Raw genomic sequence first — 25,142 nt, 5'->3', positions numbered from 1 at the left:
TAGTACCCAGAAGTTTCCCTTGGCACCCCTCTCAGGTGATTTGTAGTGGAATACCTCCAGTGAGACACTTCCCTATGATCAGCTTTCTCTGGAACCCCAGAGTGTAGAGTTCCAGCAAGTTCTACCAAAGTGGCACCACAGCAACTCTTCTGCAATGCTGTGAGCCATGGCTGTGCCCTCCCAACAAGGTCTTGATTCATCCCTGGGAAGCAGGAGAGGTTCTTCCTTGCATGCTCCATCACAGCCCTAGAGGTACTGGCTGTTCCTTTAATCTGCTATTCCTTTATTCTTTAGAGTCCTCTTTGCTATTACTAGCTAATCTCTTATCACTTCAATCTCACTATAGATAATAATTCTTTATGTTAAACTTTCCCTGTTCAAATTAGTATGTGGTTTCTTTCTCCTGATCAGATCCCAAGTTATATAATAAGAAACAGGCTCTTAATTCTGGGAACTTTCTAAAATCATAGAGGTAAATGCCTCAGGTACCACACAGTCTAAAATCCTGTGCTTTTCTCTGAGTTCCCGTGGGATAGAGGATGAGAAAAAGGAAAAGAGTCCTATATGCTGGAGTAATTAAGAGCCATTTCATGGAACAGTGAAATCTGATCACAAAGTGAAAATGTATCATCTGAATAGACAGAGCACAGAATAAAGAGTCAGATTCAGGGAACACTATCAAATATGGTAGACATCAAGAAAATGTTAAAAATGCATAGCAAAAGAAACAATCGACAAAATGAAAAAGCAACCTACTGAATGAGAGAAGATATTTGCAAATCATATATCTGATAAGGAGTTAATATCCAAAATATATAAATAAATTATACAACTCAGTAGTAAAAAAACCAAACCAAATGAAAAACGGACAGAGGACTTGAACAGTTTTCCAAAGAAGACATATAGATGGTCAACAGGTACATGAAAAGGTTCTGGACATCACGAATCATCAGGGAAATGCAAACCAAAACCACAATGAGACATTACCTTACCTCTGTTAGAATGGCCATCATCCAAAAGACAAGAGATAGAAAGCGTTGGTGAGGATGTGGAGAAAAGGGAACCCTTGTGCACTGTTGGTGGGAATGCAAATTGGTGCAGCCGCTATGGAAAACAGTATGGAGATTCCTCAAAAAATTAAAACTAGAACTACCATATGATCCAGCTATCCCACTTCTGGGTATTTATCCAAAGGAATGGAAAACAGGATCTTGTAGAGATATCTGCACTCATATGTTCATTGCAGCATTACTCACAATAGCCAAGACATGGAAACAACCTAAGTGTCTGTTAACGTTAAATAGATAAAGAAGATGTGGTGTGTGTGTGTGTATATATATATATATATATATATATACACACACAATGGAATATTATTCAGCCATTAGAAAGAAGGACATCATGTCACAACTTGGCTGATCTTTGAGGGCATTATGCTAAGTGAAATAAGTCAGAGAAAGATACTGTATGGTATTATCACTTGTATGTGGAATCTAAAAAAGTCAAACTTGGAGAAACAGAGAGTAGAGTGGTGGTTACCAGGGTTGGAAGTGGAGGAAATGGGAAGATATTGGTCAAAGGAGGGTACAAACTTTCAGTTATAAGATGAACAAGTTCTGGGGATCTAAGGTACAGCATGGTGATTCTAGTTAATGATACCGTATACCACTAAAAGTGTAGATCTTAAATGTTTTCACCACAAAAAAGAAATGGTGACTATGTGATGGGATGGAGGTGGTAGCTAATGCTATGGTGGTAGTCATTTTGCAATATATAAATGTATCAAATCAACAGGTGGTACACCTTAAAATTACACAATGTTGTATGTCAATTATATCTCAATACAGCTGGGAAAAATAGCATAAAATATGGTATACTTAGGGATAAATCTGACAAAAGATGCACAAGACCTGTATACTGAAAGGTAGAAAGCAGTGTTGAGAGAAATTAAAGAAGACCTAAATGAATGGAGGTAAATAACTTATTCATGAATTGGACGACTCAAAAATGTTAAGATGTCAATTCTCTCCAAACTGATCTATAGATTCAGTGTAATCCCAACCAAAATTCACTTCTGTAGAAACTGAAAAACTGATTCTAAAATTCTTATGGATACACAAAGGACTTAGAATAGCCAAAATAATTTGAAAGAGAAAAATAAAGTTGGAGGACTAACACTACATGATTTCAAATTTACTACATAGATACACTAATTAAGACAGTGTAAGGGCCGGCCCCATGGCTTAGCGGTTAAGTGCGTGTGCTCCGCTGCTGGTGGCCCAGGCCAGGATCCCGGGTGCACACCAACGCACCGCTTCTCCGGCCATACTGAGGCCGCATCCCACATACAGCAACTAGAAGGATGTGCAGCTATGACATGCAACTATCTACTGGGGCTTTGGGGGAAAAAATAAATAAATAAATAAAATTATTAAAAAAAAAAAAAAGACAGTGTGAGAATGGTGTAAAGATGGATGAATAGATCAATGGAACAGAATGAAGAGTCCAGAAAGAGACTCACACATGTGACAACTGATTCTCAATAAAGGTTCAAAAGCAATTCAGTTGAGAAAGGATAGTTTGTGTGTGTGTGCGCACATGTGTGTGTGTGTGTGTGAGGAGATCAGCTCTGTGCTAACATCTGCCAATCCTCTTCTTTTTTTTTTTTCTGCTTAGGAAGACTGGCCCTGGGCTAACATCCGTGCCCATCTTCCTCCACTTTATATGGGACACTGCCACAGCATGGCTTCCCAAGCAGTGCGTTGGTGTGCGCCTGGGATCTGAACTGGCGAACCCTGGGCCACCACAGTGGAGCGCGCGCACCCAACCACTTGCGCCACCGGGAAGGATAGTTTTTAAAAATAAATGATGCTGGAATGATTGGAGAGTCATGTGCAAAAAAGATGAACTTTGATCCATACCTTAAATCACATACAAAAATTAATGCAAAAGGTATCACAGAACTAAATGTAAAACCTAAATATTTTGTGACCTTGGATTAGGTAAAGATTTCTTAGATGCAACACCAAAAGCACACTCCATAAAAGAAGAAAAAAGATAAATTAGACTTTGCCAAAATTTAAAACTTCTCATGAAAGACACCGATAAACAAAATAAAAAGAAAAAACTTGCAAAACACTTATCTGATAAATAATTTGTGCCTAGAATACATAAAGAACTTTCAAAACTCAACAATAAGAAAACAAAGTTCTCTGTAGAAAGCTGGGCAAAAGATTTGTACAAATACTCCACCAAAGAAGATATACAGATGTCAAATATTAAACATTATTTAAATGCTAATTAAAACAACAGTAAGATACCACTACCCAACTATTAGAATGGCTAAAAATTTTTTAAATGGACAATTCCAAGTGTTGGTGAGGATGTAGATCAATTAGAACTCTCATTCATAGATGGTTAGAATATAAAATGGTACAGCCACCTTGGAAAACAGTTTGGCAGTTTCTGACAAAGGTAAAGATATACTTAACATATAACCCAGCAATCTCATTCCTAGATAATTACCTTAGAGAAGTGAAATCTTATCATCACACTAAATCTGTAAATAGATGTTTATAGTGCCTTTATTCATAATCACCAAACTGGAAACCACCCAACTAGTGAATGGATAAACAAACTGTGGTAAATCCATACTATGGACTACTACTCAGCAATAAAAAAGAACAAACTATGGAAACACACAATAGTATGAATGAGTTTCAAATGCATTATGTAAAAGAAGCCAGGCTCAAAAAGCTTTGTACTGTATGATTCCATTTATATGACATTCTGGAAAAGGCAAAACTATAGAGACAGAAGAGAGATCAGTAGTTTCCACAGCTGGAAGTTGGAAGGAGAGACAAGCAAGGGGCTTGAGGTAATTTTTTGTTCTATATCTTTTTTTTTTTTTTAAACATTTTATTTATTTATTTTTTCCCCCCAAAGCCCCAGTAGATAGTTGTGTGTCATAGCTGCACATCCTTCTAGTTGCTGTATGTGGGACGCGGCCTCAGCATGGCCGGAGAAGCAGCGCGTCGGTGCGAGCCGGGGATCCGAACCCGGGTCGCCAACAGTGGAGCGCGCTCACTTAACCACCAAGCCACGGGGCCGGCCCTGTTCTATATCTTGATTGTGGTGACAGTTACATGACTACATGCATTTGTCAAAACTCATAGATTATTAACATAAATAAACCTCATGGAATCATAAAAATGTTAAAAATGGAGTTAGCAGAGGTTATAGAAAAAATATAGATACAAGTTTGAGTTGGAAATATGTGGCCATGTTGTTTATCTCCTTGAAAGAAGAGTTTAATTGCCACATACTAGGTAGTGGGGAGTAATTGTAGGTTTATTTCATAAAGCTCATGGCAAGATAAATGGAATGTTTTAGGTAATGAAATCTGTCATTAGCATTTAAAGTGAAATAATAAAAAGAATGGAATCAGCAAATCTAATCAGGAATAGAATAATAACAATCCAGGCATAAAACAATATGGAGCTGGTTTTGGGTGATATTACTAGGAACTGAGAAGATGAACTCAGAACTGAAAATTTTATTTGCAAAAATGGAAAAGCAGTAGGAACTGTAGAGTGATTAATAAAAAATGACTAAAAGATTTAAGAAACACTGACAGAACGTGACAAAATTTGGAAGGTGAGAAGGGTTTCTGATATGTGAGGTGATGATTCCAATTTCGGATGTATAGTCATGCACCATAAAACAACGTTATGGTCGATGACGGGCTGCATATACGACAGTGGTCCCATAAAACTAGTACCATATCGCCTAGGTGTGCAGTAAGCTATACCATCTAGGTTTGTGTAAGTACTGTAGAGGAGGAAGAAATTTTTCTCTACCCTTCTAGATTCTTCTGGCTGGTCTAAGAGTTAAACTGACAGGAGACAGATTAATAGGAGAAAAAGAAACAAAAGTTTCTCACATGGAGAAACCCAGGAAAACTGAGTAACTTGCTAAAGTGGCTGAGGCTCTCACTTTAAATACCATCCTCAGCTAAAGACAAAAAGAAGATGTTGGGGGTGGGGAGAGTCAGAGACTTCAAATAGAAGGAAGGCAATTCACAGGTAGATGAAAAGGAGCAAACATTTGGAAAACAAGTGTTTGGCTACACAGAAACAGAAGAACACAGAGGGGAACCCAACAAGCAGGCTTTTCTAGGTTCCTCCCTATCTACCACCTACTTCATGTTAAGCTAAGGTGATAGCTCACTTCCTAAGAGAGGTGTTTTTAATCTGAATTCTTTATGCAGTTAAGGGAGAGGTAACAACAAAAACTTTCTGAGTCTTTTGTTTCTTAAAAATAATCAGCCTAAAATAATCATCTGTTAAAGAGACACATTTTGAGGTGGCAAATTTTGTTCCCCTTTAGTATACTTTATGATGTTTCCACAACGAGGAAATTGTCTAACAACACATTTCCAAGAATATATCCTCATTGTTAAGCGACGCATGACTGTATTGAGGATCAAGAGAAACATCTCACGGGAACTTTTTGGGTAGCTAAATTTAGTACTAAAGTGCCAGTGAAAAACAGACAATGGAGATGTCAAAAGCAGAGCCATCAGAATTTCAGTATGGATGAATCCTTGCATGTGTATGAAGACAAGACTGGTGAACAGTAGACAGGGTCCCTAGGGCAACCTAATTTATAGGGATAATGAGGAGGAAAAGGCTGAAAAAAGGGCAAAGAATAAACTGAATGCAAATCTGTAAGAAACAGACAGGAAACTCAATGAAACAATGGGAACATGAACAAGGTCACTCATAGGAGGGACACTTAAAGAGACCACAACAGGTCAGTAATGAAATGCTCAAACTAGGTATTGGAGAAATGCAAAATAAAAATGAGATCCCACTTTAAACTCATTGTTGGCCAAAAAATGAGAAACTTTGGTACTACTAATTGTTGGCAGAAACTCTAGGAAAACTAGAACCCTTGTGCACTATTGCTAGGAGTATAGATTACTGCAGCCAATCTGAGAATAATATGGTGGCGCTCAGTCAAATTCAGAATAAGAATATGCAATGATCTGGCAAACCTTGTCTTCTACATACATCCCTGAGAAATTCTCATACTCCATAAGGGAACATTTATGTAGAAATTTATCATAGAGTTGTTTGTATCAGCTGGGAGTTAGCGACAACCCTAGGTTCCACCACTGGGTGAATGGTTAAGTAAGTTGTGGTGCTGGCACACTGTGGAATACAGTGCAGCAATTTGAAGGAATGAAGCCAGATGAACACACCACAATATGGACAGACTTTAGGGATGTGTGAAAAAAAGGAACAGAATTAAGACACGTAGCATAATATAATTTATATATGTTAAAATTACATACTCATAGACCAATACTTCAGGCTTTAAGAGAATACCACACAAATTCAAAGGTCAAACACATTAGATCAGTTGCCCATGGGACTGGATATGGAGAATGAATAAAAATGGAATAAAGAATGGATATGGGGAATGGAATAAAAGGAAATAAATTTTTAAATACCTGAATATACAAGGAATCTAAGATAAGGGGTGTGGGAGAGGAGTAGGAAGAATAAAAAGGTTCTAGATAAGACAGGGTGGTATGTATGTGATTCAGTGTACACAGATTAGAGAAAACTGTCTTGCCAAAAAGCCAAGCAAAGAAGATAACAGATGTGGCAATGGTCATATTTGGAGATGGCATTTAGTATCTGAGGGGCTTCTGTCAACTTTCTGCCATTAACTCCAGAAGTTTAGAACCTTCAAGACAGGTTATCTTCAGAGCCTTTCAAAGGTATCAGCCTCTCCTAGAAAAAGTGAGATTTACTTCCATGTCCCCCATCTTCCCGGGTCACACTCACTCACCTGAACAGCTCTGGTGTGGGGTTTCCCCCTCTAACGTCCATGGCCACTCTCCTTGCTCCAACTTGAAGATGACCTCTGGTTTGGGAACTTGGTACCCTGTTAACAGGACATGATACAGGATTGGGTCCAGCTAATTGGGTTTCGGGGGCCTCTCAATGATACTTCCATTTGCTCTTCAGAAAAGTAATCACATTTCACCGGGGAATAGAGTAATAATAATAGTGCTGAAAAGGGAGTGAAGAATCTCAGACCAATCAAGGATGACACCATCACACACTTAAGATGTCCCAGAGCACTCAGCAGCTGGGAATGGAAATAGCCTCACTGAGGCCCCTGGCGGACGCATAGGGCGGCTGTGCTCACCCACTGAGCGCAAGTGGCTGTAGTTTTCTAGTGTCACATCCCGGTACAGTCGTCTCTGAGCAGAGTCCAAGTGCTGCCACTCCTCTCTGCTGAAGTCCACAGTCACATCCTCAAATGACACTGAGACCTGTAACAACATAATCCTGTTCAAGGTGACATGGTCAGCACTGTGGGGTAGAGGAAAGATAAATAGGAAGTTGTTTTGAATGACTTTTACCATAGTGTATCATGTAGGATTTTCACTCAGTACCTAGCTTTGTATTTTATTTTGTGAGAGAAAAAAACTCATTGAAGTATCTTGACATCCATTGTGTACTACATTCATTTATTTATTCATTCATTCTTTTTTCAAAAATGGGGATTAAAATAGGCTCTCTTTAAGTTCTCTAGTTAATGTAGGAACTACATACAATACATTTACTGATTGATTATGTGCCAGGCAATGGCAATACAGAATTGAGTAAAATAAAAAACAACTTAAAGACTTGGACTCCCAACATAGGAAGACACAAAGGGGGCTAAAAGGCATTTGGAAGAACATATGGGGCAAAAGGCAAAACAATAAAGCTTTTAAAAGATAATATAAAAAAAAAGATAATATAGATGAATATCTTGATGATCTTGGGTTAGGAAAATAATTCTCAAATGGGATGCTAAAAATATTAACTATTAAGAAAAAGATGATCAGCCTGTCTACAATAAAGTTTAAAACTTCTATTCATTTCAAAGATAGCATTGTAAGAGAAAAAAAGGAAAGCCACAGAATAGGAGAAGATATCTGCAATACATATTATTGACAAAGGGCTCATATCCAGAGGATGTAAAGAACTCTTACAAACCAATAAGAAAAGAGACCACCTAGTAGAAAAGTGGGCAGAGGGAGCCAGCTCTGATGGCCTAGTTGTTAAAGTTCCCCGCTCTCCACTTCAGCAGCCCGGGTTCATTTCCCGGTTGCAGAACCACACCACCTGTCTCTCAGTAGCCATGCTGTGGAGGCGGCTCACATAGAAGAACTAGAAGGACTTGCAACTAGGATATACAACCATGCACTGGGGCTTAGGGGAGAAGAAAAAAAAAAGAAGATGATTGGCAACAGATGTCAGCTCAGGGCGAATCTTTCCCTGCCAAAAAAAAGTGGGCAGGGCCGGCCCCGTGGCTTAGTGGTTAAGTGCGCACGCTCTGCGACTGGTGGCCCGGGTTCGGATCCGGGTGCGCACCGACGCACCGCTTCTCCGGCCATGCTGAGGCCGCGTCCCACATACAGCAACTAGAAGGATGTGCAACTATGACATACAACTATCTACTGGGGCTTTGGGGTAAAAAAAGGAGGAGGATTGGCAATAGATGTTAGCTCAGAGCCGGTCTTCCTCAGCAAATAAAAGAGGAGGATTAGCATGGATGTTAGCTCAGGGCTGATCTCCCTCACAAAAAAAAAAAAAAAAAAAACTGGGCAAAGAATTTGAACAGGCGTTTTAAAGGGAGGAAATCTAAGGAATCAATAAACATATAAGGGCTTACCCTCCTTAGTAACCAGGGCATGCAAATTCAAACCACAATGAGATACCACTATACAGCCCCTAGAACGTCGTCAAAGAAAAAGACTGACAATGCAAAGCGTTGGAGAGAACACGATGCAATGAGAACTCTCATATTGCTGACGGCGGTGTACACTGGTACAACCATGTTGGAAAGCATTTTGGCTTTATCTGGTAATGTTGAAGCATGCACGCACTAGGACACAGTGATTCCATTCATGGAAATACATCCAATTGGAATATGTGCACATGTGCAACAGGAGGCATGTTCAAGAACATTTACAGCAGCATTATTCAAAATGTGTGTAATAGTTCATGATAAAAAAGTTAAAAATAAATAATAATTTTTTAAAAAAAATCAGTGTTCAACATAACAACATTTACTAACTTTGTGGAAAATATTAAGGACATTTTTTTAGTTGCTTTATTTGCATAATCTCTAAGCATATACTCCACCCATCCACTCACCCATCCACAAAATAATCAAGATTGGTTTACTGGCTAGGGAGATCTGGGGAGTTGGGGGAGCGAACCATGTGAATGTATTGCCTATTAAAAAAATTAAGTTAAAAATAACCAATAGGACCAAAATGAAATAGACACAGTTCTCCCTATTTTTCCTGCTAAGTATAGCTAAAACCCTTGGACATTATACATAAAACAAAGATAAGAAGATTCTGTGGGTTGGAGGCTAGGGACCTCGGAACCTGAGGAATGACACAGCAGTGATTTCCCTGAGTTTTCCTTCTGCCTCATATATCCTGGACTGGGTGCTGGAGAAGCTAGCAACCCAGAATGCCAACTGGTGCAGACAAAAACAGCCCCAAGAAAGCCTGCTCTCTCTAGCTAAAGTACCAGGAAAGGGGCAATGTAGCAAGAGAGAAATTTTTATTTTTATTTATTTATTTATTTATTTATTTATTTATTTATTTATTTATTTATTTATTTATTTATTTTTGTGAGGAAGATCAGCCCTGAGCTAACATCCACGCCAATCCTCCTCTTTTTGCTGAGGAAGACCAGCTCTGAGCTAACATCTATTGCCAATCCTCCTCCTTTTTTTTTTTTTTATCACCAAAGCCCCAGTAGATACTTGTATGTCATAGTTGCACATGCTTCTAGTTGCTGTATGTGGGACGCAGCCTCAGCATGGCCGGAGAAGCGGTGCGTTGGTGTGTGCCCGGGATCCGAACCCGGGCTGCCAGTAGCGGAGTGCACACACTTAACCGCTAAGCCACGGGGCTGGCCCAAGAGAGAAAATTTTAAATAACTGCCCTACTCCAGCCAAGCGCCACAGAAAAAACTGTGGCCCCCACCCCCATTCCTGTCAGCAAAGGCTGAGTGGGGAGCCTAGATTTCCATCCCTGCCTGAGGGTAATAAGGCCCCTCCCCCACAGTGTCAACGTCGGCTATGTGGGGATCTTGGACTTCCACCTCTACCCAGTAATGAGGTGCTCTTCTGCCTCCCCACCAGGGTGGTGCCAGTGGCAATGTAGTGGCGAGTCTGAAGTTCCACCCCCACCCAGCAGCAACAAGGTGCTTGTCCCCCTCTGGGGTGTCAAAGGAGGCCAAGTGGGGAACCTGTACTTTGACCTCTACCTGGCAGTAAGGAGGAGATTCTCCTTTCTAGTAGAATAGTCTTGGAGGAGGCCTGCTAAACACAAGATTTAAATAATATCTAGATTGGGCCGGCCCCGTGGCTTGGTGGTTGAGTGCATGCGCTCCGCTGCTGGCAGCCCGGGTTCGGATCCAGGGCGCGCACCGACGCACCGCTTCTCCAGCCATGCTGAGGCCGCGTCCCACATACAGCAACTAGAAGGATGTGCAACTATGACATATAACTATCTACTGGGGCTTTGGGGGAAAATAAATAAATAAAAAATTTAAAAATAACAAATAAAAAATAAATAATATCTAGAGTCTCATAGTTCCCAAAATATCTAGGACATAGTTGAAAATCAGGCATCATGCAAAGAAGCAGGAAAATCTCAACTGGAATGAGAAAAGATAATCAACAGACACCAACATCGAGATGACACAAATTCCTCTTACGAGAATTTTAAAGCAGACATCATAAACAAGTTTCATATACTTGAAATGCAAAAATAGAAAGTCTCAAGAAAGAAATGGATATTAAGAAGAACCAAATGGAAATTTTAGAACTGAAAAATACACTAAAATTTTAAAACTCAATGGATGCGTTCAACAGCAGAATAGAGAGGACAGAGGAAAGAATCAGAGAACATGACAATAGAACAGTAGAAATTACCCAATTTGAACAACAGAAAGAAAATTGGAAAAAAAATGAGCAGAGCCTCAGGGACCTGTGAGACTATAACAAAAGAGCTGGCATTTGTGTCATCAGAGTCCCAGAAGGAGAGGAGAAAGAGTGTGGGGCTAAAAAAGTATTTGAAGAAATTATGGCTGAAAATTTCTCAAAATTGGCAAAAGAAGATCAACCTAGAGATTCAAGAAGCTGAGCAAACCCCAAAAGGATAAACCAAAGATATCTACACCAAGGCACATTATAATCAAACTTCAGAAAACTAAAGACAAAGAAAAAATCTTGAAATCAGCAAGAGAGAAACACCACCTTATCTATAGGGGAAAAACAACTAAAGTGATAGCGGATTTCTCATCAGAAACCACGGGGGAGAGAAGAAAGTGGCACAACATTTTTCAAGTGGTGAAAGAAAAGAACTATCAACCTGAATTCTATATCTGGCAAAATTATCCTTAATAAATGAAGTGGTAATGGCCAATAAATACATGAAAAGATGCTTAACATTGTCAATTATCAGGGAAATGCAAATCAAAACTATAGTGAGATACTACCTCACACCCACTAGGACAGCTAGAATCAAAGAGTCAGATAATAACAAGTGTTTGTCACTTCATACGCTGCTGGTGGGAATGTAAAATAGTGTGGCTGCTTTGGAAAACAGTCTGGTAGCTCCTTAAATAATTAAATATGGAGTTACCATTAGACCCAGCAATTCTACTCCTAGATGTATGTATAATCAAGATAAATGAAAATATATGTCCACATAAAAACGTGTACACAGGGCCGGCCCCATGGCTTAGTGGTTAAGTGCGCGTGCTCCGCTACTGGCGGCCCTGGTTCGGATCCCGGGAGCGCACCGATGCACCGCTTCTCCAGCCATGCTGAGGCCACGTCCCACATACAGCAACTAGAGGAATGTGCAGCTATGACATGCAACTATCTACTGGGGCTTTGGGGAAAAAAAAGGAGGAGGACTGGCAATGGATGTTAGCTCAGAGCTGGTCTTCCTCAGCAAAAAGAGGAGGATTGGCATGGATGTTAGCTCAGGGCTGATCTTCTTCACAAAAAACAAACAAAAAAACAAACAAAAAAATCTTTAAAAAACGTGTACACAAATGTTTATAGCAGCATTACTCATAATAGCCCAGAGTGGGCAACAACCCAAATGTACATCAGCTGACAAACGGATAAACAAAATGTGTTACGTCTGTACAATGGACTATTATTCAGCCATAAAAAGAAATGAAATCCTGATACATGCTACAACATGCTACACTTCTTCCCTGTCTATCTGCCTATCTACATACCTACCTACCTATCACATGGAGTGGTGACTTCCTACTTTATTCAGCGGGTTATAATCTATTACTATCATTATTTATTTTGCTACTCAAATTGTCCCAGATTTGGCCAGATGGAGCTCCTTGAAAATATTATGCTTAGTGAAAGAAAGCAGGCACAAAGACCACATATTATATGATTTCATTCATGTGAAGTGTCCAGAATAGTGATGTCTACAGAGACAGACAGTATGTTAGTGGTTGTTTAGGGCTGAGGAAGGCAGGGAGGTGGGGAGCGGGGGATATGATGGCTAAAGTGTATGGGGTTTCTTTTTGAGGTGATGAAAATCTTCTACAATTGATTGTGGTGATGGTTGCACATATCCATAAACATATAAAAAACTATTGAATTGTACACTTTGAACGGGTAAATTCTATGGTATGTGAATTATATCTCAATAAAACTGTTATTAAGAAAGAAGAAATGAAAGAGACATCAAGATATTCTCAGATAAAGGGAAACTAAAAAAATTTGTTGCCAGCAGACCTACCCTAGAAGAATGGCTAAAAGGAAGTTCTCTAGACAGAAAGGAGACGATAAAAAGAAGGACTCTTGGCACATCAGGCAAGAAGAAAAAATAGAAAGAGCAAAAATATGGGTAAATACAATAGACTTTCCTTCTCCTCTTGAGTTTTCTACATTACGTTTGAAGGTCAAAGCAAAAAGTATAACATTGCCTGATGTGGCTCTCCATGTATGCAGAGGAAATATTTAAGACGATTATATCTGGTGAGGGAAAAGGGATTTAAAGGGGGCTAAGTTTTCTACGCTTCACTCTAACTGATAAAATGGCAACACCAGTAGACATGCAGTGATGGAATAGTTCTGGATCTGGATTACTGTAAGGAATCTACAATATGTAAAATGGCAGAGAACTACCCACGCACTGTGGCAATGTCAGTTCCTGTTTGTGATACTGTACTCCAGTGATGCATGATGTAACCACTGGGGGAAACTGGGTAAAGGGTGACACGAGACCTCTCTGTACCATCTTTACAACTTCCTGTAAATCTAGAATTATTTCAAAATAAAAAGTTTTAACAAACTACAATATTATCCTCAGAAAGACTGAAGTAGTGGACAAACCAAAAAAGGATGCTATTAAAAAGAAGCATTCACTCTATCCAACGAACCTGAAATCAACAATCCAAAGAGGCTTATGCACCCCTATGTTCATTGCAGCATTATTCACCATAGCCAAGAAGTGGAAGCAACCTAAGTGTCCCTCGACTGACGACTGGATTAAGAAAATGTGGTATATATATACAATGGAATACTACTCAGCCATAAAAAAAGACAAAATCGTCCCATTTGCAACAACATGGATGGGCCTGGAGCATATTATGTTAAGTGAAATAAGCCAGAAAGAGAAAGACAAACACTGTATGATCTCACTCATATGTGGAATATAAACCAACACATGGACAGAGAAAACTGGACTGTGGTTACCAGGGGCAGTGGGGGTGGGGGTGGGGGTGGGGGTGGGGGGTGGGGGGAGGGCACAAGGGGTGAAGGGAGTCATATATATGGTGATGGACAAACAAAAATGTACAACCCAAAATTTCACAATGTTAGAAACCATTAAAACATCAATTAAAAAAAAAAAAAAAAGAAGCATTCACTTCTTCCCTATCTGCCCACCTGCATACCTACCTACTATATGGACTAGTGACTTCCTGCCTTACTCAGTGGGTAAGAATCTATTACTATTGTTATTTATTTTGCTACTCAGATTGCTCCAGATTTGGCCAGAGGGAGCTCCTTCAAGGTGGCTCCTGTGTCCTTTCGACATGTTCCCATCTTGTGAGCACTTCATTACTTTCCAGCACAAAGAGTTCTTCCAGGATCACTTTGTACTTTGTCTGTTCTAACCCTGGAGTTAGTCATTTCTCCAAGAAGCTCTAGTTCCCATTAGTGACAAATGGCAAATCAAGGTGTGCTCATTGTGCCTGGCACGTCATTGTCCTTTCAGCATTAGAGCAAGGAATGCTTTTCCTTACAGTAAAATGCCAACTCATCAATGTAGAAGAAATGATGGAGTTAGAAAAACACCATTAGAGAAACAGCACAGCAATTAATTGTTACAGGCAGGAGTCATCGCTGGATGCTAAAATCAGTAGACAAGAGCACGAGGAATAGAATATTTACACAGTCTCAAAGTGTCTCCCCACAAAATAGTTATCAACTACAAAGGGAAAGATGGTAACTTTACAGTACCTGACAGATGCCATCTTAGCCAGGTGATCAAAGTTAATATCAATAGAGGACAAATGGATATTGAATGCCTACTGACATGAGGCACTGAGAACACAGCATCATTTCTGTGATGTTCCTGACAAAAATGAATAACCTGAATCTAATTATGAGGAAGCAAGAAACAAACTCAAATTGAGGGACAGTCTTCCAAATGGCCAGTGTCATGAAAGTCAAGGAAAAAGGCTAAGGAACAGTTGTTCCAGATTCAAGTCTAAAGGGACATGACAAGTACATGCAATACATGAACCTGGACTGGCAGAGATGCTATAAAGGACGTTATTGTGACAACTGGGGAAACCACATATTACATATTGTATATTAGATAACTAGACAATACACATTGTATATTAGATAGTACTATAGAAATGTGAAATTTCTTGATTTTGATAATTGTACTGTAGTTACGTAAAAGAATGTCCTTGTTCTTAAATACACATCAAGGTATTTAGGGGTAAAGGGGAATTATGTCTACAAATTACTCTCAAATGGTTCAGAAAATAAAGTTTTAAATATATCTGTGTGTATACACATACACACATACATACGCATAAATCACGAAGAGAATGAGAGCAAGTGTGGCAAAATGTTAACAACTGGTGATTTTGGATGAAGGGCATATATAGTTCTTTGTACTATTCTTGTAACTTCTCTTTAATTTTGAAATTATTTCAAAAGAATCAAAAGTTTCAAAAGAATCAAAAGCTTTCAAACACTTAGTAGAAAATATAGGTGAATATTCGATAGGTGAGGATTTCCTAAACAAGACAGAAAATGCACTAAATATCAAAGAAAAGATCTAGTGATTCGACTATGAGGAAATGAGGAACCTTTATTCGTCAAAAGACCCTTTGGCCTTTGGGGGCCCTGGTTGCCCTCCTCTTGTCAGTGAGTGCTCAGGGGCACAGAGTAGGCAAGGAACTCACAGTACCTACTCTACCCCCAGCAGCTCCCCTGGGCAGATCCGCAAGCACTGGGCCATGTCCTGGCACTTCTCTACCCACCAGCTCTCTTGAGTACAGCCCCGAAGGTTGCTGAGAGCAGGACCTCCACCTGTGCCCCTTGCAACACACCTGACCTGTCCCCCAAGGATGGTCATCCAGGGAGAGCCCTGGGGTCAGTCTTGAGGGAAGTTTTCATTCTGTCTGCCCATCCTCCTGACTCTTGCTCTCTTGCTGGTTACCCCAGGACAGAACAGCACGCGTGTGGGTGACATAGCAGAGGAACCTCAGAGGGCGGGGGAGGAGTGGCTATTTACCAACCAGTATGGAAGAATTAAGATATTCTAACACCTGACATTGTCAAACATTTTGACAACTGCTGCTGCCTACCTGTTGGCCGACAGCCCAAGCTGGTGGACAAAAGACCACCCTCGCCTGTCTCTCCCTCCCTGGGAGTCTCTAAGGCCACATTCACAGGGCAAGTGTACAAAGACCATGCCAGGCTTTATGAGCGTTAACAGATGCAAGATGAAGATATACAAAGTACACCGCCTATGGATGCCCCTTTTTGATCCCTTTCCCCACGAAAATGGAAGCATTTTGCTCCCTGGCTACCTGGCTGGGTAGGCACATGTGGGGTGATGGAGGGGGACTTCGGAGCTAGAGATCTGGGTACAAAGTTGGTAACACAGACCTGCCCAGATTCTAGTCTCACCCGCCACAAATGAAAAGGGTTGATTTTCTGGGCCATTTCTGCCACGGAGGACGGCACGTGTCCCTACCACCACCAGGACCCCTACAAGGACTTCCTCATCCTGGGTGAGGATCCCCACTACAGCTCCTCACAGCTCTCCAGCGAAGCACACAGCGATGTCTCCCTTCAGGCTAATCTCAGTCCCAGCACTTATGCGCTCTCACCCTCAGGGCTGGGCTGCCCATTCCGTCCCTGGCCACCCGCTCTGTCCTACTCTGCAGCGGGCTTGGGGCTCAGTCCTCCCACTCCAGGGCACACTTCTACAACACCTCCTGTGATATGATCCTGTCACCTCCTGTGATATGATCCTGCCCTTCTACACCCTGCCCCAGCCAGCAGAAGGGCTTCCAGGGCATTTAAACTAGGCTGGCTGAAAGTGTGCAGTGAGTGCTCGGCTCACTGTGCCCTCACCTGGGGCCAGATACCCAGCATCTCTGCATGTTCCCCCTTGACTGGGGGTGCCCTGGTCTTTCAAGCTCCCTCTGGCTGTTCTCTATCCGTCTGACTGTTCCCTGTTCCCTCTGACTGTTCTCTGTGCCTTGCGCTCCTCCCTCTGGCTTTCTGCCCACTCCTGTCTCCTGACTTCTCCCTGCTCCCTCTGCCGGTCCTTGTTCCCTCTGCATGGTCCCCATCTGACTCTTCCCTGGTCCCTCTGTTTACTGTTCCTTCTAAACGTTTCTTGTTCCTTTTCAGTGTTCCCTGGTCTCTTTCTGATGCCCCTGTTATTGCTTCCTCTGATTGTCCCTGGGTCCCTCAAACTGTTTCATGCCTCCTGTTTTTTCTTCCCTGACTCATCTGTGGTGCTCCTGTCCTGTGTTCCCTTCAACAGTTGTCCCTGTAGCTGATCCTTAGTCTGTGGCACCATTCTTCTGATTGTGCCCTAGTTCATCTGGCTGTTCCTTGGTCCAGATGAGCCTTTCTCTTTCCTTCTAGTTGACACAGACTGACTGCCCTTTGAGTCCTCTGAGTGCTCTCTAGTCCCAATTCTTCCCTGCTCCTTGGGCAGTCCCGGAATGCATTTCTAATACGCTCTCCCCTGATGCTTCTGTGTCTGGTCCGTGGACCACAGTTTGAGGAGCACTGGTCTACCTGGCTCCTAGCGTAGGCTCTTGACCACCAAAGTATACTACTTCTGTGGGCTCTGTGCCACAGCTGGATCCTGTACTTTCACTTCTCTGTCACTTACATTATGTCTATTGGCTGATTCCTCTGGCTGTTTCCTGGGCAGGGTGACCAACAGTCCCAGTTTGCCCAGGACTTTCCCTGTTTTAGCACTTAAGTCCCACATCCCAGGAAACCCCTGTCACCATATCCCAGGGAACTCCGGCTGTTCCCCAGCCCCTCCCTGGCTTCTGCAACTGTCCCTTAATCTCAGTGCCCGCTTCGTGGGGCCTTTGGCTGCTAACTAGCTTCAGGAACGGATACTATGCCTTCGGGCTGTTCTCTAGTCCCTCTGGCTGTTCCCCAGTCAGTCAGGCTGCTATCTAACACCAGATACTTTTAATGCCCACTTTGCCATTCCCTAGTTCTCTGTTTAGTCCCTGAGACCTCTAGTGGACACCCAGCGTCCAGCACAGCTTTGCTGTTCCCCGCCTTCAGCAACTGTTCCTTGTTCCACGTGGCCTCTAGTGCCCTCAGCTATTCCTCAGCCTTGGAGGCCCTCCTCTGTCTCTCCAACTGTCCCGTGGGTCTGTGCCTTCTGTGCCCCTCTACCTGTGCTACAGCCTCAGCAGCTGGTCCCTGCTTCCTCTGACTGCTACCCACTCTCAGGCTCATCTTTCCCATTTCTTGTTCTCCGGTACCTCTGCCTTTCCCCATCCCCTCAGCTTCTCCTCTAAACCCTAGTGCCTCGCGAAGTTGCTTGTCCCACACACCACCAAACCTTTTTGCTTTTTCCATTTTAGCCAAGTCTTCTGTTTCCTCATCCCTCTGGATGGTCCCTGTTCCCTCTAGCTGCTATCTGGTTCCTCTATCTCCTGGTCCCTCCTCCTATTTTAAGATCCCTCTGATTGTTCTCGGACCCTCTGGCTCTTCCTTGCTCCCCACTATTACCACTTCTCCAGGCCTGACCACTGTTTCTTGGTCTCTCTGCTGCTCCCTGGCCACTGGCTCATGTTTCTTGTTTCCTCCGTTTGTTCCACTGCACTCCCACCTGTCCCCTGGGCCCCTTGGCTATCCTCCATCTCCAGTAAGTGCACCATGGTCCCTCCAGCTGTTCCCTGTGGCTATTCTCCGTCCCTCTTTCTCTCATTGACCCTTCTGCCTGTTTTCCAGCTTCAGCCACTATTTCCTGGTCCACCTGGCTGCTCCTCATGCCTGGGGACATTTTTATTGGTTCTTTGGTATCTCTGCCCATTCCCTGCTCCTTGACATTTAATGAAAAAACCAAGAACCCAGCAAATAAATAAGTGAATAAATAAAATTCACCAGGGTCTTGGCCATTTCCATCTCTTCTTGCAAAGGGGCAGAGGTCTATGGTCGAGAAGGAAGACTTGAGTGGAGAAACGTGCCTTGCAGAGCCCAGAATCATTCGTCTAGAAATGCCCACACATCAGCTGGGCAAGAGGTCATGTGCAGAAGGACTGGGGAGGACCACACTGCTGTGGCCCCAGCCTGTGGGTCTGTGACTGATATGATGGAGCAGAGTCTAGACAAGGGCAATTTTCCAGAGTGGAAGTGCACTGCTGTTAGGCAGCAATTCATTTATCATTCAATGTCCCTATACCTTTGACTCGGAATATAATTTCAGTGACTTAGGCCCAAAGATTTAAGTGTAGGAATTTCACCACAGCAGTTTTAATCACAACAGAAAACCTGAAACCCCCTAAATGCAAATATCATGGATTGGTTAAGTTAATTATAGTTTATTCACAGGACACAATGCTATGCAGCACGTGTGTATGAAGAAAAATATTTACTGCCTAGAAAATTATGTTAAACTGCCAAGTTAAAAAGGAGACAACCAAATACTGTGATTCCATTTTTAAACTTGAGTTAGATAATGTATACGTGTATGGTATGTGTGTACCACAGCCCCACACGTATACCCACATACGTGCATGCATGCACACACAAAGAAAGGAAATATAGCTAAATGTTAACAATGGTTAACTTTGGGTAACGCTGGAATTACAAGTAATGCTTTATTCTCTCCTATTTGCTTACCTGGATTTTCTATCATTTTATTGTGAAATTATGAAATAATAAAAATAAAAATAATTTTTAAAAGTTTAAAATTATCTTCATGACCACATGACTCTGAGTCCCTGTGACAATGAGCCTGTCCCCAGAGGTGACAGCATCCACAGGATGGTCGGAAGGAGGGAGCTGTCTTGCAGAGTCTGGCTCTCTCATCATCTTCCTCTGTTTACAGAATCTCAAGGGGAACTTTTAGTGGGAAACTTGGTCTTGGCTGTAGTGTGGTGAGGGTGGAGGACACATTCAGGAGACCTGGTTCCACTCCACTGCTGTCACTCACAATCTGAGTGGCCAGGGCAAGTCACGTCCCTTCTCAGGCCTTTTTATTCATCTTTGAAAGGAGGAGGAAGAATTAGAAGGGCCCTAGAGACTGTGGTCACTCTACTACCCTGCCATCCTCTAAGTTGTGAAGAAAAGGGATTCTTCTGCCCTAGATCAGGACGGAGGAGGAATCAGCAAATCCCCAGAGACCGGGGGAAAGGAGGCTCTGGTGGGGTTCAGCTGAGCGTCTGCAAAGAGCCAACCGAGAGTGAAGAGTCTGTGCTGGGAGTCGGGGGTAGCATCTCCCTGGCTAGGGCCAGTGGCCACCCCCACCCCAACCTTACCCACAGACCCCCTGCAGGGAGCTGCCTCCCCCTCCCCCAGGTGTGGGGCTGACCCTCCCAGCCCACCTTTCCTCCATCAGCCATGTCACATTTTCCAGTGAAACACGCAGGGCTCTGGATGTGGGACATCAGCCACGCGGTGCTCACTCTCACAGGAGGATGGTGATCTGTGTCGGGGCAGTGTGTCTGGAATCTGTCGCCCCCTGCGACCCACCTGCCCCTGCCCTGAGGCCCTGGTGACAGACTGGGGCCATCTCACTGAATGAATTCCTGCCCCTGGAGTCCTCTCCCTTCTCACCTCACACAGACTGCCATGTGCCTCTGCAGTCAGGGCTGAGGACCACTGGGGAGAGCTCCGGTTAGCTGGCATGTCCCCACTGGGCCTCAGCCCTCCGGCTCTCTTGTTGACAACTCCGCTCTTCCCAGAAGCTTGCAGACAGGCGGGCACTTGTGGACTCAGCCAGAGCTGCTGGGGCCAGAAGGAAGATCCTGCAGCCTTCACTACGGGGTCTGGCCCAGGGACAACGCAGAGGCTCCAAGAAACCCTGGAAAGACAGTGTCCACATGGTCAGTCACTCCACATTCCCCCCACAAATCCTTCCCGGGAGCACCAACGGGTGGCTCTCTGTGCTGGATACTGTAGAAGAGAAAAGTTCAGAAAAACCAACACCAAGTATTAGCATAGAATATGGGAAAAACTAATGAGATTTGGTGTAAAATTAATAAGTGTTTGAATTCCAGCTCTTCTATGTTCTAGCTAGGAGGTCACTTTAGTATGAGTTTCTTCATCTTAAAATTGAGGATGAAAATACCTGTCTCATAGGATTGTTAAGAGTTAAATGAAGTGATGCTTCTAAAGCACTCACATTGGCACCTGGAACAACACATTCCATTAATATTAAATATTGCCATTATTACAAGGTGCAAGGCATATTTTATTAGGTACCTCATTTAATTTTCACACTCATCCTGTGAACTAGGTATTATTGTTATTATTATTCCCATTTACCATCAGATAGAGCTATTCAGAAATACTAGGAAATTTGCCCCAAGATCACTCAGATTGGGACAGAGATTCAAACCCAGGTATGCCTGGCTCCAAAGTGCATTTTCTTAACTACTGTGCTATATGGTATTCTATATATGACAGAGTCACAATAAATATTTATTATTGTGTCACAAATAATTATTTCTGTTTCTTGCTGCCTTCAAAATGCTCTGGCTGAGCGGTCACCATGTCACATGTGCATAAACCAACCTTTTGTATAATTCAGTGTACATTCTGGGAAACTTATAGAGCCCACCCTCGTCTGCCAAAGATGAAAACGTAAACTCATCACCCGCCACCTCCCCCTGAATTCCCATCTGGGCCCTGAAAACCAGCATGCCTGGACAGGCTCCTAAATCATTAATCAACACTGCTTGACAAAAACTGTGTCCCAAATGGTGCTATCAACTGGTTTCCATAGGCTCCTCAAATAATCACCAACACAGGTGACACACCCTCAATAGAAAACCAGCCATTGATCTGCTCAATGCCCCTTGGGGGCCAAATCTGACCTCCTACAGGACCCCATAACTCACAGCCTATATATAGAATCAGTGACTCCCAATAATAGACCTTCTGGTCCATCACATACCAACTCACACAGTCCTGCAATTATGGGTGTCCACAGGTACCAATCAATGACTCCTATAGGCCCCCCAAAACTTACTCCCAAAGACTTGCAATCCCAGGCTTGCAATTGATCATTCACAACCTCAGTGTCCCAATCAATAACTCTCAGGGATCAATCAGTGACTTCAGATACTTACATCTCCAATTCTTACAAAACCTCAAGAATTTCTACAGAGGTCCCAATCACTTATCCATAGATATCTCCAATGATTTTCCTTTAAGGATTCCCCAAGACTGTCACTCACTGCCCCAACATGAATGACATCTATAGGCCATGGATTATCTAATCCCATTGGACCTTAATTCATTGATCCTCCCCCACAGAAACCCCCCAGTCCTTGACTCCCAGAGGAACCCAATCAACCCCAAATCTGGTTTGGCATTTAATTTAAAGGATAAAAAGAAAACCTAAAACACTTCCGGAGAGAAACAACATGTTCTTTACAATGGAAAGGAATCACGATGGCACTAGACTTCTTATTTGCCAAAATAGGAGCCATGTTAGAAGAAAACATCTACAAATTATTGAGAGAACGTGACTGAAATCCAAGAATTTTAAAGCCGAGCTAGGGCTTATATTCTTCTGTCAGAGCAAAAGACAGACAATTTTAGACATAAAAGCATTTATACCACAATATGCCAATATCCCTATCTCAGGAGAATACTCAAAGGAATATCTAAACAATTATAAACTGAATAGTACAGAAACCCCAAAATCAGGGAAAGGAGTTTTGAGAAATGATCTTTGCAATTGATATATAGTTATATCTGAATAAAGAAAAATAATGCAATTGGGCATTTGGGAAAAGTATTATTATTACTATTACTAAGTGGAAAATTTAAAATACCCTGGGAAAATCTATTGAGAGAAATGAGGAGAAGGCAAATATAGCATCTCTATTACTAGAGTGAATATTATTTGGATCCAGCAACCGAGAAAATGTAGACAATCGTATTTGTAAAGAAGGTGAAGGCAACTACTGGCAAAAATTGATAAAAATAATCAAAATTCCAAACTATCAGTATTCCAAGATAATAAGAACCTAGAAGGGAATTAAGAGAAACGTGACCAAAGCAGCAAAATTAGGAAAAGAGAAAATGAAGAAATATCAACCAAGTAAAATAAATAGTAAACATAAAGTAACAGGAGACATGAAATAAAATATATTATAATTCAACTAAATTGAATGAGCTGAATTCTTCTATAAAAGATAAAGACTATAGGATTGGGTTAAAAAATAAAATACAGTTGCCACACATCTAAAAAAAGACAAAGATGTGAAATGAAGCATTGGACAGAAATATGCCGTGTTATTTATCATTCTTGCCGTTATAGTGAGCACTCAAGTCTTAGTTAGGAAATCTTTGCCTACTTCAGGGTCATAAAGATGTTTAATGTTTTCTTCTAAAAGTTTTATTGTTTTATCTTTCACATTTAGATCTACTGTCTTCCTGGGAAGGATTTTGGTGTGTGGTATGTGTTAGGGTCAAAATTCATTTCATTTCTTCCATATGGATATCAAGATGAGCCAGCACTACTTATGAAAAAGATTACCCCTTCTCCACTGCTCTGCAGTGTCACCTTGTGACCATATATGTGGGGGTTCATTCCCAAATTCTCTATTTCCATTGGTCTATTTGTCTATTCTTGGACCAGTACTACACTGTCTTAATTAATGTGCTTCATATTAAGTTTTGATATCTAGTAGAGTAAAAGATTATTAATTTGGACTACATTAAAATTAAGGACTTCTGGAGCTGCCCTGATGGCCTAGTGGTTAACGTTTGGCGCTCTCAGCACTTCAGTGGCCTGGGTTCAGTTTCCGGGCATGGAATCACACCACTCGTCTGTCAGTTCCCATGCTGTGGTGGTGGCTCAGATACAAGAACTAGAAGGACTTACAACTAGGATATACAACCAAGCACTGAGCCTTTGGGGAGGAAAAAAAAGAGGAAGATTGTCAATAGATGTTAGCTCAGGGTGAATCTTTTCCTGCAAAAAAAAAAATTAAGGACTTCTATTCATCAGAAGACAAAAATTAAGAGTGTAAAGGCCAATCCCACCGTGGGAGAAGATAAGTGCAGAACCTGTATCTGACAAACAATTCATCTCTCAAATATCTCGAGAATTCCTAAAAATCAATAAGACCAATAGAAAAAGAGCAAAAGGAACAGGCACTTCTCAAAGACGTCCAAGTGGCAAATAAGCATAGGAAATGATGCTCAACTTCATTAGTTAGCAAGGCACTATAATTAAACTACAATAAAATACTCTTCTGTATCCACCAGAAATGGCTAAAATGAAAAAGATACAAAATAACCAAGAGCTGGTGAGGATGTGAAGCAAGTGAAATTCATAAATTGTCTGGGCTTCCATCCTCACCCAGAGATAAAAAAGTGCCCTTCCAACTCCCTGCTAAGGTGATGTCAGAGGAGGCCTACTGGAGCTCTCACCAAGTCTTAGCAGTAACAAAGTCACCTCTGCCAACAGTGTCAGTGGACATCACATGGGAAGCAGTCATGAGGTGCCTATCCCCGTCCCAGCCAGGGTGGTATCAGCAGAGGCCTAGTGGGGAGCCTGAAGTCACACCATCACTGAGCAATGACAAGAAGCCCTGCCTCAAAAAGAGGCCAAGTGGAAAACCTGGAGTTCCATCCCCACCTGGCAGTAATGAGACGACATGTCCCTTCACCAAATGGAGCTCTGTCAAAGGAGGCCTCTTAAAACATGAGGGTTAAGGGGCCGGCCCTGTGGTCTAGTGGTTAAGCTCAGCACACTCTGCTTCCGCAGCCTGGGTTCAGTTCCCGGGTGCGGACCTACACCACTTGTCAGTGGCCATGCTGTGGTGGCGACCCACATGGAAAATAGAGGAAGATTGGCACAGATGTTAGCTCAGGGTGAATCTTCCTCAGCAAAAAAGACCCCAAAAAAGTGAGGGTTAAGTTCCAGAGCCTCATAATATAATACCCCAAATGTCCTGAACAATAAAAAATCAAGTGTCATACCAAGAACAAGGAAAATCTCAACTTGAATGAGAAAAGACAATGGACAAATGCCGACATTGAGATAACACAGATGTTGGAATTATCTGACGAGGATTTTAGAGCAGCCATCATAAAAATGCTTCATTGAGCAATTATGAAAAATGCTTAACACTAATGAGACAATAGAAAATCTCAGCAAAGAAATAGAGGATGTAAAGAAGAACCAAATGGAAATTTTAGAAGTGAAAAATATAGTAACTGAAACAAAAAACTCTATGGATGGGCTCAACAACAGAATGGAGAGAACAAAAGAAAAAATCAGAGTACTTGAAGACAGAATAGAA

General features: G+C 42.0%; 1 protein-coding gene across 1 annotated transcript in view; it reads right to left on the bottom strand.

The window, feature by feature from the left end:
- The window catches only part of ZNF41 (zinc finger protein 41), a 30,103-nt gene extending 9,461 nt beyond the window's left edge, over positions 1 to 20,642 (bottom strand). The window contains exons 1-3 of the mRNA XM_014791024.2: positions 20,434 to 20,642; positions 7,225 to 7,351; positions 6,862 to 6,957 (exon numbers count right to left, since the gene is read on the bottom strand). Coding sequence (XP_014646510.2) covers positions 6,862 to 6,957; positions 7,225 to 7,351; positions 20,434 to 20,505 — 295 coding nt within the window. The 5' untranslated portion in view covers positions 20,506 to 20,642. The remainder of the gene's footprint in view (positions 1 to 6,861; positions 6,958 to 7,224; positions 7,352 to 20,433) is intronic.
- Positions 20,643 to 25,142: the final 4,500 nt, after the last annotated feature.

This window comes from Ceratotherium simum, chromosome X (assembly GCF_057802395.1).
Source record: "Ceratotherium simum simum isolate JZ-2026a chromosome X, ASM5780239v1, whole genome shotgun sequence".
Taxonomy (NCBI): Eukaryota; Metazoa; Chordata; class Mammalia; order Perissodactyla; family Rhinocerotidae; genus Ceratotherium; species Ceratotherium simum.
The sequence above is the reverse complement of the archived record's forward strand: the minus strand, read 5'-3'. Positions and strand labels throughout refer to the sequence as shown.